Raw genomic sequence first — 10,689 nt, 5'->3', positions numbered from 1 at the left:
AAAAAGAAAAAGACAAAAAAAGAAAAAGACAAAAAAAGAAAAAGACAAAAAAAGAAAAAGACAAAAAACATACAACACCGGGTATTCGCTGGTCGTCACCGACCCAACTACTAATCCGGCCCTCACTGGCTTATCTAGGGGAGAGCGGACGGGATCCCGAGTTTTCCAGTGGGTATGGTCGTATGTGATGGAAAGTCCTCGTAGTATGCATTATATACCGAACCTGTCTTATAGCGTTTGCCCGCTTCTCCTGAGGGGTTTTTTCGTTTTCTTTGCTCGCAATCCCCGTTCACGCTCTGCGTATTCGTACAATTGTTCGGTACATAATTACACGTGTATTGGGGTATAAATGACAGCGACCACAGTCTCCAACTGCCCCGCCTTTCGGTCCCCCTCATCCCCGCAAACCTTCCATCTCCATCCACAATGGGTCCGCAAAGAGACCGAAGCGTCTATCATCTTCAATGGGTGTGTTTAGTAGGCGGAAATGTTAGGACAGCTTTGTCACTTTTGTTGAAGTAGCCATAGACATCTGTTCCGCTTTATCTCCACAACCAGCCTTGAACACATTCCTACTGCGTATCATGCAGCGTAGATATATTGTTTACGGAGCACACAAATAGGACATCATATTATTCCGTCTCTCAGCGCTGATGAGCCAAGGTCAAAAATGGCTCCTCTTATCACTCTTGCCACGTGTGCGCTGAACCAATGGAGTCTGGACTTTGAAGGCAATTTGAGGAGGATCAAGCAGAGTATCCTCCAAGCCAAGGAGGCCGGCGCAACTCTGCGAGTCGGTCCCGAACTGGAAATTCCGGGCTACGGTGAGTTATCGCGAGGCGAAAGTTGAAATAAGACGAGAGACGAGAGACCAGAGACGAGAGACGAGAAACGAGAGACGAGAAACGAGAGACGAGAAACGAGAGACACAGACGAGCTAACCTTGACCGTCACTAGGTTGTCTGGACCACTTCCTCGAGAACGAGGTCTACGAGCACTCACTAGACTCGCTCTATTCCATCTTGACGGATCCCTCCCTGCACGGCATCATCATCGACGTCGGTCTCCCCCTCCTCCACCGGAACTGCAGGTACAACGCTCGCGCCATCATCCTGGACGGCAAGATTCTCTGCCTGCGGCCCAAGCTGTACCTCGCCAACGATGGGAACTTCCGCGAGATGCGCTTCTTCGCGCCTTGGAACAGGCCGCGCCATGTCGAGCAGTATCATCTCCCGCCGCTGTTCCAGAAGCACCAGGGTCGTCGTCATGTCCCCATTGGCGATGTCGTCCTGTCCACCCTCGACACTTGTCTTGCCGCCGAGACGTGCGAGGAGCTGTTCACGCCGAATAGCCCTCATATTGACATGTGTGTGGAAATAGACCCCTGCCTTTTCCTTTTCAGTCAACCATGTTCCTCACTGACCCGACGGTGACTTCAGGGGCCTGAATGGCGTCGAGATCTTCACAAACAGCAGCGGGAGTCACCACTCGCTCCGAAAGCTTGACCAACGCATTGCTCTGATCCAGGAGGCCACCCGTAAAAACGGAGGCATTTATTTATATAGCAACCAACTTGGATGTGACGGCGACAGATTGTATGTGAACCCCTCCCCTTTCCCCCCTTTCTTGCTTGTTTTAGTTTTATTCTTCGGCCAGCACATCAAACATCAAATGGACTAACAAGGACAGGTACTACGACGGCTGTGCCATGATCTTCGTCAACGGCAATCTCGTCGGCCAATCGAGCCAATTCTCCCTCAACGAAGTCGAGCTCGTCGTCGCCACCGTCGACCTCGAAGAAGTGCGAACCCACCGCTTCGCCCCCTCGCGCAACCTCCAAGCCGTAGCAGCCCCCGAATACCAGCGCATCGAGGTCGACTTCTCCCTCTCCCGCGACGACCCCGACGTGATCGAGCTCGAGTTCCCGACAGCCCCGCGCCCTCCGCGCTACCACCTCCCCGAGGAGGAGATCGCCCTGGGCCCCGCCTGCTGGCTGTGGGACTACCTCCGCCGGTCCAAGGCCGCCGGCTACTTCGTGCCCCTCTCCGGCGGCATCGACAGCTGCGCTACCGCGACCATCGTCTACTCCATGTGTCGCCTCGTCGTCGCCGCCATCAAGGAGGGCAACGAGCAGGTCATCGCCGACGTGAGGCGTATCGCCGCTTTCTCCCCGGACCACCTCCCCGAGACGGCCGAGGCGCTTTGCAACCAGATCTTCTGCACTTGTTACATGGGGATGGAGAATCAGAGCAGCAAGGAGACGCGGCAGCGGGCGAAGGACCTTTCTGAGAGGATCGGGTCGTACCACACAGATGTCAATATCGACGATACTTTTCATGCCACGAAGAATATTCTGACCCAGGCCACTGGGTTCGAGCCGAAATTCAAGGGTTGGTGACTTTGCCTTTCTTTATTATTGTTTGTTTGTTTTGCTTCTTTCTTTCTTTTTTTTCTTTTTTGGGTTAAAACTCCCACCTACCAAGCAGGCCTGCTGACCAAATCTGTACTCTACTCCGGCAGTCCACGGCGGCTCTTCTACATCGAACCTAGCTCTACAGAACATCCAGGCGAGATCCAGGATGGTGATTGCCTACTACTTCGCTCAGGAACTATGTGAGGTCCGGGGGCGACCTGGGGGCGGCTCTCTCCTGGTCCTCGGGAGTTCCAACGTGGACGAATGTCTGCGCGGATGTGAGCAACCCCTTTTACTTGATGAATCCCCAGGCATGTGTCAAATGTTGGCCTTTTGTGTGCCCCTTTTCCAAGAACAGACAAAAGACTGGCACAACGGCACCACGACTGCGGCAAAACCTCCTGCTATCGTTATGAATGCTGACATTAAGGATAGACTTGACGAAATACGACTGTATGCAACCCCTTACGTCCAACCGTAGCCAATGCGGAAGCGACATGGCCCCTTTCCCTCAATCATATCAAGAAGTGGCTCAGGGCCCGGCTGACTGACATTCCCCTCTAGGCTCATCTGCGGACATTAACCCCATCGGCAGCATAAGCAAAGTCGATCTCAAGAGGTTCATAGCCTGGGCCGCGAAGAACTTCGACATGCCCATCCTCGAGGACTTCATCCATGCCACGCCTACCGCGGAACTTGAACCCATCACGGCCGACTACGTTCAGAGCGACGAGGTCGACATGGGCATGAGTTACCAGCAGCTCTCCCGCTTCGGCTACCTTAGGAAAGTGAACCGCCTCGGTCCGTATGGGATGTTCCTTCGTCTCCTGGAGGAATGGGGTGGTGAGGGTGGACTCGGCCCTCGCGAGATTGCCGACAAGGTGGGTTTTCTTCTTTCCTTTTTCTATCCCTTCTCCTCTTCATATTCCATCCTACAATTTCTGTTTCTTGCGGATCTGTTCCAGCTGACAGTGGACCGCAGGTCAAACGATTCCACCATTACTACCGTGAGTGCTTCTAAGAACCGACCTCCCTCTCACTCCCCTAAAATCGGGTCAACTGACAAAGTCGCAGAGATCAACCGCCACAAGCAGACCGTCGCGACCCCGTCGTACCACGCCGAAGATTATAGCCCGGACGACCACAGGTTCGACCTGCGCCCGTTCGTCTACCCCCCAGCCTTCGCGAGCTGGTCGTTCGAGAAGATCGATCGCCGGGTGGCGGCACTGGAAAAGAAAGCCAAGGCGGATACGGAGAACAAGTCATAGAAAAAAACATAAGAGATAGACGAGGCGGTACCGCGAGGTGTAGGGGGGGGAGGGGTATATAATACGTCAATAGAATGTATTTCATTTCGTCAGAAAAAGCCCTTCTTATACGGACCCGGATCCATGCCGATGATCCTCGATGCTTCTTCTGCTGGCAAATGAAGGCCACGCGCCAGTACCTTTGGGTAGTTTGTTCCCTTTCGTCACGCCCGGATGCAAGAAAACCAGAAGACCAGTGGAAGAACATGAGTTTTATTCTCGTCAAATTCCCCCTTTCCGCTCATGTAGGGGGGGCCAACTTTTTTTTCCGCCCGAATATTTCTCCCAACGCCCAGGAACCGTTTACTTGCGCATGGAGGACGCGCGACGCTTGCGAAGGTCGGCCTTCTCGGCCTTCTTCTCGGCAATGCGCTTGGCAAGGATTTGGGCGTACTCGTTCTGGAGAGAATGTCAGTAAGGACGAATGCTTCTATCAGGTCGTGTTTTATAAGGGCCCAACTTACAGCCTCATCCTTGACCTTCTCGGCCTGGCGGCGCTTGAGCGCAATGCGGTGGCGCTTGTGCTGCAGGCGCTGGGGAGTGACCAGACGCTGGATGCGGGGAGCCTTGGTGTAAGGCTGCTTGCCCTCGCCCTTGGGCTGGACCTCGCGGCGAATGACGTACTTGCGGACCTATTGGATCCCAAGAGGAATACGGGTTAGTCACTGGGAATCCCTCTAATTTTTCACTTGTAGCCCAACTCACGTTCCCCTTCCACTTTGCCCCTTCCCGACCCGCGTTTGTTTCAACCTCGTACCGCTCGCGGCATGGGGGGAAAGAATACGCCCAGGTGGACCAGGGGGGGGAACGGCAGAAATGTAGAGGAACGCGGCCTTCTCTTCTCACACTCTACCCGGCCTGCGTAATCCTCCACTGCAGCGCCGGGCAGGCGATGACGAGGTGGCTTTTCGAGGCGGATAGGAGCACACGTACATCGTCATCCTTGGTGAGGCCGAAGAATCTCCGGATCTTGGTGGCGCGCTTGGGGCCGAGGCGCTTGGGGTGAACGACGTCGGTCAGGCCGGGGAGGTCCTGCTCGCCCTGCTTGACGATGGCGACGGCGAGGACGGCCAGGTCCGGGCCGACGATGCAGCCGCGGATGGACTTGCGCTTGCGCTCGCCGGTGCGGCGGGGGCGGTAGCAGGAGTGGCCGTCGGCGAGGAGGAGGCGAGTACGGTAGGGGAGCATGACACCCTGCTTCATGGGGAAACCCTGCTTGTCGTTTCCGCCGGTGATGCGGAAGATGTAGCCCTTGAACTCGTCACCGAGAGAGTCGGCGGGGACCTCAGCGCCCATCTGCGTGTCGGGGGAAACAATCAAGTCAGTCCATCTGATTCTGCTGCCATTCTTGCTCCACCTTGTTCTCTTGATCGTCGTGCGTCGTCTGTCCTTCTCGGATGGTAGAATATCGGAATCGACCAGGGGACGGTGCATCTGTCGATGAACGAATGTGGTGGTGGATAAAGTTAACGTACGCGCTTCTCCATGAAGACGGCAAGCTTGCGCTCATCCTCAACATCGATGAGCTTCTGGCTGCCATTGGCAGGGTAGGAGATGTTCAACTGCAGAGAGCACACAGTCAGCATGTGTTGATTCCTCGTGGTTTGGCTATCGATGCCCTGAGGCACGCGTAGCAGCAGGCCTGTCTTCAACAAAACAACAGCAACAACGGTGCATCACTGGTACAATCGGTCATTGCACGGCAGCCGTCGTTTGTGTTGTTGAGGCTCAAATGGATCGTATCGTACCTTCATCTTGCCGGCGCTGGGTGGTGCAAGATTTTGTCGTGGACGGGTCGACTGTTCGCTGGGTGATGGAGGACGAAAAAAAAGAATTAGGAGGTTCCTTCGATGGGCGTCGTAGGGTTTTTTCCGGACTTCGTGTGGGTGAGAGTAGGGCTTCGGTAGCTGATGGCCAAGAGCCAATCAAATCGGTTGATAGTGTCGTCGGATAAACTGGTTCCAGTTTTACCGTGACACGTAAATGTGGAGACGCATCCGACTAGGACATGCACGGACCAGATACGTACCTTCTGATTTCCTGTGCAGTGGGGATGAACGGGAGAGTACGAAGGAGGAAGTACCATGTAAGCTGACAGTGGACATTCATCGTCATGCCTTGATTCCCGTCTGTTCTTTCAATCATCTTGTCGTCTTCCTCTCAAGGTCTTCCTCTCAAGGTCCCTCCTCAAAACAGAATCTCCTCTCCTCACTTTCGCGTCCACCTCCGCCTCCACTTCCACCTCTCCTCCCACAGCCATGTCCCAAGTCAAGGTCTACCCCCCTCGGCCCTCCCGCCAGGCCTCCTCCAACCCTCTCCCCCAGCTCATCCAAACGCCGTCCGGCTTCGCCCTCCTCGAGCTCCAAGGCACCTTCAACCTTCCCTCCGACTGCGTGGACGCCGACGACAAGGCCACGGATGTCGTGCCGATGGGCAAGATCGACTTCCCCGACTACCACCCCGAGACGCAGGACGCCAGCAGCACGGCCTGGATGAAGCGCGTGCATCTGTACGTCGGGCAGCACCAGCGGCTGACGGGGCAGGTCAAGAAGCTGCCCAAGGCGTTGGCGGTGGTCCGGCGCAGGGGAGAGGCCGGTGCCGAGCCCGAGCACCTCGAGGTTGTGGAGGTGGTCAAGTACAAGCTTGTCTTCTCGGAGAGGCCGGAACCGATCAATACGGATGTGGTCCCTTGATTTTCGGGTCGTTCCGGTTGTATATATCGCGTGGCATCAGCGTACACTTTGAGTTGAAGAATTTTGACTGATTATCTGAATCACGGCGGGTGAGATTTCCATGCATTGCAGGGCGAGCTGTAGCAGCCGAGCTTCCATCTGGGTGGTGGTGCACTTGATGGCGCGATTCATTATGCTTAATTAAGCGAACGGGTAAGGTATTGACAATGATTTTACGCAGCTTTACGACTAGTCATGGCTCGTAAACATTCTCATTGTCCCTTTTCTCGTCTACCTTATCCTCGTATTTCAACCTCTATGGCCCTCGTCCTCCCTAGTCCGTCCTTCCCATAATAATCCATGGGATACACGCCCGTCTTTTCCCATCCTTCCCTCGCCTCGAGCGCCACGAGGGCCTCGTAGGGCGTCAGCAACGGCCGGGGAAAGGCGTACCCCCAGTCAATGCTCAACCGCGGACACGCGACCTGGACCCAGCACTCGACGTCGGCCATGATGGCCAGTTTGCCGGGGAAGATCTCGCTCAGGAGGAGGTTCACAAAGGGGACGCCCCTCTCGTTGAGGCGGGCCTCGATCATGGCCATGGTGTGCGGGTTCCCCTGGCGGCCGAGGGAGCCGAGGATGAGGCCCCATTTCCTGGCGCGCTTGGCGGTGCGGATGGCGTCGGCGCGCAGGTCGCGCATCTCGTGGTGGGCGTAGGTCTCGCGGGTGAGCTTGCGGGAGTACGGGTCGTAGCGGTAGGCGGGGATGGAAGGGTTGTGGATCATGATGCTCTCGAGGTGGAAGCGGCCGTCGCCGAGGTACAGGATGAGGTCGACGTTGCCGTTGGGGAGGCGCGGCGAGGTACAGCCGAGGATCTCGCCGCGGCTGAGCGGGGCGATCTGGGGCACGAGGACGCGGAAGCCGGCGCGCTCGAGGGCGGGGCGGACGCCGTGGATGGTGGCGTTGAACTGGATGGTGCCGACGAGGGCGAGGGTCTTGCCGGCGGGGAAGTTGCGCTCGAGGGAGGCCAGCAGGTGAGCGGTGTCGATGGCGATGTCGACGAAGACGTAGAGGGTCTTGATGGTGGTGACGTCGACGGGGATGAGGCAGCTGTGGGCGTAGTGGACGAGCAGGTCGCAGCCCAGGGCGCGGGCGGTGTAGTCGTCGATGCAGCAGGCGCCGTAGGTGACGTCGCCCATGATGAGGGTCTCGATGCCGGGGCAGAACTGGGTCAGGATGTCGGAGATGGTGGTGGCGAAGAGGAGGAGGCCCTCGGGCATTTGGAGGGCGACTTTTTTGGCGGCGGAGGAGCGGATGCGGTGGATGGTTTTGGGGATCTCGAAGCTGTAGTTGGATGGGAGGAGGCCAATGGCGGCGTTGAGGGCCGGGTCGTTGAGGATCTCTGCGGGGACTTGGTTTAGTAGCCTGGGTCCGCGACGTGGCTTGGCGACTGTATTCTCGAGTCAGCTACATTTTCGAGTTTTTGACGTGACGTGTGTGAAGGAGTGTGAAGGACAGGTTGGATCAGACCTTGTATTGACTTGGAGTCCTCGATGGAAGTTGTACTTGATGTAGGGGCATTCTTTGCGGCGGCCTCTGCGGCAGTCCGGCGGCCGACAAAACGTTTCTTCGGTTGTTTGAGTGCTGGGGGCTCATCTGAGGTCGCTGCGGCTGGTGTGGGGATCGAAGTATGTGCTTCTTCTGTTTTCTCTGCCTCGTGCGCTTCCGCAGCTTGTTCTTGTTGACGCTGTTCTTCTTCCAGGTCGGCAGCGAGGCCTAGATCGGTCTGGGCTCGATCTTGTTCCATTGTAGAGGTAAATGCAATGTTACAAAGCCGCGTGTATGATATGTCGGCTTCGTCTTTTCTGTGTCTTTTGTGTGTCTTTTCACTTGGGTTGGTTAAGCGGAAGTGGTGGGATGAGATTTGCCCCGCTGCGGACGAGCATTGTCTGATGAATCGGTTAAGTGCAATTTTGGAGGGGTAAAGATGTTTGCGATAAAAGCATAGAGTAGAGTTTTAGGCGAGTTTCTCGATTTGGACACCGAGATGCGACTTTGCTCTTGATATTCCGTGTGAATTACCTTACTCCACGCTCCGCACAGTGAGTCCGGTGCGCAGTCCCGAACTCCACCGTCTAATTACTCCTTCGAGATCTCTCAGTGTCCTACACGTACAGATATGTCCTACAGATATCAAGACACTCAAAAGAACCACTTTCTTATCCTTCTCATCATCCATGGATGCCAGTCCCCAAACCATCAATTGCAGGGAGAGACTGGTCCTACATTTAGAGGCAACCAATGTCTGTACGCTGCCAGCTCGGTGCCTGGACGATCTGCAATCCACTAACAGACAAGGATCCATCCCACTTTTTTTTTTTTTAGCAAGGCACAAGGGCGCAAGGGGTCAACCGATGGCTCCCACAGGGCTGGCTGGACACCCAATGGACAGCTGATTCGGTGGTCCTGCGTCACAGGCGCCCGCAGGACCTAACTGTCCGTATTACGTTCTAACGCTTGACCGGACAAAAACTGACCTGCAGAGGTGCAGAAAGTCCCTCGGAGGGTCAGAGCAATAACCAATACATAATTACTGGGTGTCTTCAGCTTGCATTCGGTTCTCCTGTTTCTCTTGGGAACAACTTCAAACCGACGGACCGAGTACGTGGCCTTCGCCAGGCAGCAGAATTGATCGGCTGGAAGAACCCCCGCGCTTGAAAGAATACCATCATCTCGACTTTCATCTTGCTCCTCTCCGGTCGACTGCGAATCATATTTTCCATATCCACCGCTGCATACTGTGCTGCCCCCTCTTCTCGTTACCCCCGGCGAGCGGATCGGATCACCATCGACATAGCAAAGGGAGCTGAACCACACAACGACCTGATTGTCGCACATTCATCAGCCAGGGCATCGAGAGTCACTCCCACATTGCGCCGTCAGACCAGACAAGACAAACCCCGATCCGGCTGGAGATGATCACGTCCAAGTAGTTTGACCGGGTCGAGTGCTCACCGCGTTTTGTTGTGGCCAGCCACCATGAGCTTTAACCTCCCCCTGCGTCCCAGCTCCATCAGCCACAGGAACAAGACCAGCCGGGACTATTTCACAAATTACACGGCGCCGTCGTCTACCGAAGCCATCAATGGGCCCGTGCCGGCGCCGGTGACGGAGGTCACCGCACCTGTCGACCGTCTTATCGTGGGCGTCGACTTTGGCACCACCTTTTCAGGGTAGGCTTCTTCGTTGTTGTTCCTTGACCTATTATTTCATTCCGTCGTATTGAGTCTTTACTCTTCCCATCCACTCTCTGACCCCTCAACAAGAGTCGCCGCCGTATACACGGGCACCCCAGACGACGTCGAGATCATCAAGACCTGGCCCGGCGGCAACGGCATCACTTCAGACAAGGTGCCCACCGAGATCGCCTACACCGATGCGCCAACATTCGATGCGACCGACGGCAACGCCACGTCCACCGTGAAATGGGGGTTCCAGTTCCGCCCCGAAGAGTCGCGCATCCGCTGCATCAAGCTCTTCCTCGACCGTTCCCAGAAACTCCCCTTCTACGTCTCCCCGCAAGACACCGCCGCCCAGCTCCGCCACTTCGACAAGAACGTCGTCGACGCCGTGAGCGACTACCTCACCCAGATCCACGCCCACACCATGGACACCCTCACGCGCCGCTACGGCGAGTCCTTCATGGCCTCCACCAAGGTCGACTGGGTCCTGACCTGCCCCGCCGTCTGGTCCGACGCCGCCAAGAACACCACGCTGCTGGCCGCCGAACGCGCCGGCATGGGCGCCAAGTCGTCCATCCAGATGATCAGCGAGCCCGAGGCCGCTGCCGTCTACACGCTCAAGGCCATTCAGCCGAACCACTTGAACGTGAATGACAATTTCATCGTTTGCGATGCTGGTGGTGGGACGGTAGAGTGCGTGGTCTCCCCTTCTCTATCTCGACTCGTCAAGCCACTGCTTTTCCCTCTCTCCGGTTTCAATGGCTGTTTTGTGCTGATCTGAAACGCCACAATCTCTCAGTCTCATTGCTTATAAGATTCTGTCCTTGAAACCTCTCAAAGTGGAGGAGTCTGCCGTCGGTACCGGAGGTCTCTGCGGGAGCGCATTCCTCAACTACCGGTTCGAGGAGCACTGTCGCAACCGTATCGGACAAAGCCGGTTTGACGACATGAAGACCAAAAAGGCCAAGACCTGGCAGATGGCGCTGAGATACTTTGAAGAGTTTGTGAAGCGCAACTTTAACGAGGCCGAACATCAAGAAGTCAACGTGCCGTAT

The 10,689-nt window shown here is 56.0% G+C and overlaps 5 protein-coding genes across 5 annotated transcripts in view; 3 read left to right on the top strand and 2 right to left on the bottom strand.

Annotated features, from left to right (window-relative positions):
- Positions 1–406: 406 nt before the first annotated feature.
- SODALDRAFT_327951 (glutamine-dependent NAD(+) synthetase) lies at positions 407–3,727 on the top strand. The gene is made up of 9 exons (XM_028610567.1): positions 407–824; positions 958–1,366; positions 1,440–1,595; positions 1,690–2,390; positions 2,521–2,691; positions 2,849–2,866; positions 2,978–3,294; positions 3,396–3,420; positions 3,488–3,727. Exons 1-9 carry the CDS (start codon positions 671–673, stop codon positions 3,679–3,681), a joined length of 2,145 nt encoding a protein of 714 aa, XP_028471544.1. The 5' UTR covers positions 407–670; the 3' UTR covers positions 3,682–3,727.
- On the bottom strand, positions 3,579–5,591 carry SODALDRAFT_305962 (ribosomal protein S6e). The gene is made up of 5 exons (XM_028609029.1): positions 5,469–5,591; positions 5,196–5,282; positions 4,654–5,016; positions 4,185–4,352; positions 3,579–4,119 (listed from the first exon to the last, which is right to left on the bottom strand). The coding sequence occupies exons 1-5, from the start codon at positions 5,472–5,474 to the stop codon at positions 4,024–4,026; spliced, it is 720 nt and encodes a 239-aa protein (XP_028471543.1). The 5' UTR covers positions 5,475–5,591; the 3' UTR covers positions 3,579–4,023.
- A 355-nt stretch (positions 5,592–5,946) lies between these two features.
- On the top strand, positions 5,947–6,501 carry SODALDRAFT_327950 (hypothetical protein). The gene has a single exon (XM_028610566.1). It carries the CDS (start codon positions 5,979–5,981, stop codon positions 6,411–6,413), a length of 435 nt encoding a protein of 144 aa, XP_028471542.1. The 5' UTR covers positions 5,947–5,978; the 3' UTR covers positions 6,414–6,501.
- A 54-nt stretch (positions 6,502–6,555) lies between these two features.
- Positions 6,556–8,299, bottom strand: SODALDRAFT_327949 (diphthamide biosynthesis protein). The gene is made up of 2 exons (XM_028610565.1): positions 7,923–8,299; positions 6,556–7,842 (listed from the first exon to the last, which is right to left on the bottom strand). Exons 1-2 carry the CDS (start codon positions 8,197–8,199, stop codon positions 6,689–6,691), a joined length of 1,431 nt encoding a protein of 476 aa, XP_028471541.1. The 5' UTR covers positions 8,200–8,299; the 3' UTR covers positions 6,556–6,688.
- Positions 8,300–9,431: 1,132 nt separating this feature from the next.
- Positions 9,432–10,689, top strand: part of SODALDRAFT_336949 (actin-like ATPase domain-containing protein) — a gene marked incomplete at both ends in the record, with an annotated part of 2,270 nt that continues 1,012 nt past the window's right edge. Inside the window, 3 exons of the mRNA XM_028612635.1 lie at positions 9,432–9,625; positions 9,719–10,327; positions 10,434–10,685. Of these exons, the coding sequence (XP_028471540.1) occupies positions 9,432–9,625; positions 9,719–10,327; positions 10,434–10,685 (1,055 nt within the window). The remainder of the gene's footprint in view (positions 9,626–9,718; positions 10,328–10,433; positions 10,686–10,689) is intronic.

This window comes from Sodiomyces alkalinus (assembly GCF_003711515.1).
Source record: "Sodiomyces alkalinus F11 unplaced genomic scaffold SODALscaffold_1, whole genome shotgun sequence".
NCBI lineage: Eukaryota > Fungi > Ascomycota > Sordariomycetes > Glomerellales > Plectosphaerellaceae > Sodiomyces > Sodiomyces alkalinus.
This window is presented reverse-complemented; position numbering and strand designations above follow the sequence as displayed.